General features: G+C 59.6%; 2 protein-coding genes across 2 annotated transcripts in view; one reads left to right on the plus strand and one right to left on the minus strand.

The window, feature by feature from the left end:
• Nucleotides 1-845, plus strand: part of CHGG_10555 (uncharacterized protein) — a gene marked incomplete at both ends in the record, with an annotated part of 2441 nt that extends 1596 nt beyond the window's left edge. The window contains one exon of the mRNA XM_001228481.1: nucleotides 30-845. Within this exon, the coding sequence (XP_001228482.1) occupies nucleotides 30-845 (816 nt within the window). The remainder of the gene's footprint in view (nucleotides 1-29) is intronic.
• Nucleotides 846-1971: 1126 nt separating this feature from the next.
• Nucleotides 1972-2837, minus strand: CHGG_10556 (uncharacterized protein; the record flags this gene model as incomplete). Its single annotated transcript, XM_001228482.1, has 3 exons — nucleotides 1972-2479; nucleotides 2592-2681; nucleotides 2782-2837. 3 exons carry the CDS (start codon nucleotides 2835-2837, stop codon nucleotides 1972-1974), a joined length of 654 nt encoding a protein of 217 aa, XP_001228483.1.
• Nucleotides 2838-3093: the final 256 nt, after the last annotated feature.

Consider the following 3093-nt stretch of genomic DNA (forward strand, 5'->3'; position numbering starts at 1 on the left):
AGGGAAATTATGGTCTTTCTTTGCTTTAGACTTCGAGGGACTTTGAGATCTTGAAGGAGGGGTGGGAGGAGGTCAGGCTGGTGGTCGGTAATGCTGGTGTTGGTACAGGTACAGGGGGTGCTGGTTCTGAGACAGGAGGGGAAGAGGTGGAGGATGGCGGGGGCATCGTGCTGCTCGAGGGCGGGGCGAGCATAGATTTGCGGTTGGAGTTTCGGTGGCCCGGGCTGGTGGGCCAGTATACGCGGCGGGTGCTGGGGGAGGTGGGGGACCGGCCGCATGCGATTGCTGGGGTGGTGGCGGCGCTGGAGGGGGTGACGGGGGATAAGTGCGTGTATGGGGTGTGGAGGTCGTGTGCGGTCGCGTGTTTGCTGTGGGCGGTTGTGGATGGGGAGGGGCCGGGGGAAGTGCTGCGTGTGAACGGGGGGCTGCTGCCGACCTGGTCGTGGATGTCGGTGACGGGGCCGGTGGAGCTGGATCGCGTCGAGTATATGAAGGTGGCGGAGGCGGTGGTTGATTGGACTGCTGGTGGTGATGACAAGACGTTGTGTATGTCGTGTCGTGTGCTGGAGGAGAGTGAGGTGATGGGCGTGGCGCCGCTGCTCGTCTATTGGACGCTGGATGTGGGCAAGCCCGTGTCGGCGCCGCCATCTCCGAGTAATTGGCTTAGACCGCCGGTGAAGGAGCCCCTGTTTTTCTTGGTCATTGCCCTGCAGATAGACCAGACGTTCCTTGCGCTGGTTACTACGGCGGCTGGAGGTGGGGTTTATCACCGTCGAGGGCTGGCGGAGCTGAAGAGCTCGAGCGTGATTACCTCAAAACCGCGGGAGAGCATCTCCTTGAAGTAGGTCGTTACTGTTGTTCCCACCGCGGCCATGATCAGAACAACCCAGTAGCGCACGGGTTGAGCTCGTATGGAAGAATTCGTCCCGTCTGTCCATGGCAAAACGCGGCACGGGGATTTATTGTCACCCCCTGAGCACTGCTATTGCGCGGAGTCGTGTAAGCCGTTCTTGAATGGATGTACTGTGTATTGCGTGCCAAATCCGTTAAACGCCGACTTACGGCAAGATGATGAGGCTTGCTGATGTGCTCTCGGCCATGGACCGCTGCTCTAGGCCCATGGCGGGAAAGTTGACAAAACGGATTCGGTGGCGTTGGGGCTGGGTCACGTTTGATGCCCATGATCCCCGTGATCTTGTCGTATCAGGTCCATCGCACGCGTGGTGTCTCCCGGCTGATCTCGGCATAATTAGCGCGGTTTGGTCGTGAGCCTAGCCTTCAAGTCCACGTGGGAATGCGTGTAAGCTGGATCAGATGTGGGGGGATATACCCCGAGCCTGCTGTCATGCTTCCCTTCACATGCCGGCTCAGAACACAGGTCGAGACACGGTGCGTGGTATGCAAAGTGAATTGCTAGCTCCTAAATCCGCCATATGGCATGATATGTGTATGTACAGTTCGACTCCTGGCAAAACGACAGTGCATCACCGGGTTTCTGCGGTTTCCGTGGCGGGCCGTGGCCTTTCCAATCGTCCCGCCAACCCGTAACCCAGTGGAAGCTAAACAGACGCCACATGCAAACCCTTCCTAGGATAATACCGAATGAATGCAAAACTGTAATGAAAGGTCGGTAAGAAGAGGGGCTTCGGATTTGCAAGACAGAAATGATATCGCTGGAAGCCACGTGGCGCGGTGGCGGACGCATAATCGCAGACGGGGCGATGCCCCGGGGGCACGCTGTCTAACAGCGCTTTCTATTTAGCCGCGAATCTGGGGTCGCTAAGAGGGGAGCGCGAACTAGGTGGCAGAATGAGCGAGCGGCAGGAATTAAGAGGGTCTAAGGTAAGTGGGTATAGAAGTCGTCGCGTGTGTCGTAGTCGTCTCGCCGCAGTATTGGTGGATGGATATCGGAGGAGTCCCAGCCTCCGGAGGTGTAGCCCGTAGGCCGTCTGAAGTCAGGTTCATGGGGGCCTAAGCGTCCCGCTCGCGATCGCCGTCTGGTTCGGGGACAAAGACATAGTCAGCAAAACTCGCGCTCTCGGACAGGGACTTGATAGAGTCCGCGTCGCCCCCCGGCGCAGATGGCTCGTTCGCTCGCGAGGCGGATGCAGGGCGCGCGCCGGTGCCGACGTTGGATGCAGCAAGGTGCGTCTTCGCTTGCGGTCCTGGCGGCCGGGGGGCGGTTCGGGAGGGGGGGAGGAGAGAAGGCGCAAATTCACCTTCGCTTCCCGCGGGGGTGGGTGGGAGTGCTCCCCGGACAGCGGGCTGGCCCTGCCGGGCGGTCCCGGGGCGGCTGCCGGCGTGCTTTTGCTGCTCTCGCACGGGGTAATCCTTCGCGGGGAGCGGCGGGGCGTTGCCTGTCTTCGCGCTGCTGCTGGAGGCGATGGGGCTGCCTTGTCCCTTTAGCCTCGCCTCCATCTCGCGGATGCGGGCCTCGAGGGCCTCGAGCTCAGAGGCTTGGGAGTTGATTTGTTGCTTCCTGCATGGCGCCGGATCAAATCAGCAATTGTTTGCCAGGGTTCGGGTGTGGCGTCGCGGTTGGCGACCTGTCGGCGGGGTTTTTGTGGTGCTTCGGCGGGGAGTTAACTGACCGCTTGTCCACCTTCTCGTCGAGGTCCGCGACGCTGTTGTCGATTCGGAAGATGTCCATCAACTCCTGAGAGAACATCTGGGCGACGGTGCTGCGAGGGTTGCGATAAAAAGTCAGCCTTTTGTCGCGTTACGCGCATTTCCCTTTCTTCAGATCGGGATAAATGATAAATGATAGGGGGCGCGACGCACGATTGCGGGCGGCGGGCGTTTGGCTGCCACTCGCGGTCCATCTCTTGGTCGGACATGGTCACGGCTCCGGCTGCGGCGGCGTTGGACATGGTAGGAATTATATGTATGCTAACAACAAGGTAGGTAGATAGATTGGCGGGGGAAGAGCTGTGCGTCGGTGCGTCGGTGCGTTGGTTTCGAGGAAGTTGTGAAGAGCAAGGCTCGAGGTGGGTTCGGGGGAGATGGCCTTGATCAAGTGCTAATTAATCAATGAATCAATGAAAGGCTTCCCGGGCGGGCTGGTAGTCCAAAAGTCGTTAGTCTCACAGTGCG

Source organism: Chaetomium globosum, genomic scaffold (genome assembly GCF_000143365.1).
Source record: "Chaetomium globosum CBS 148.51 scaffold_7 genomic scaffold, whole genome shotgun sequence".
Classification (NCBI taxonomy): Eukaryota; Fungi; Ascomycota; class Sordariomycetes; order Sordariales; family Chaetomiaceae; genus Chaetomium; species Chaetomium globosum.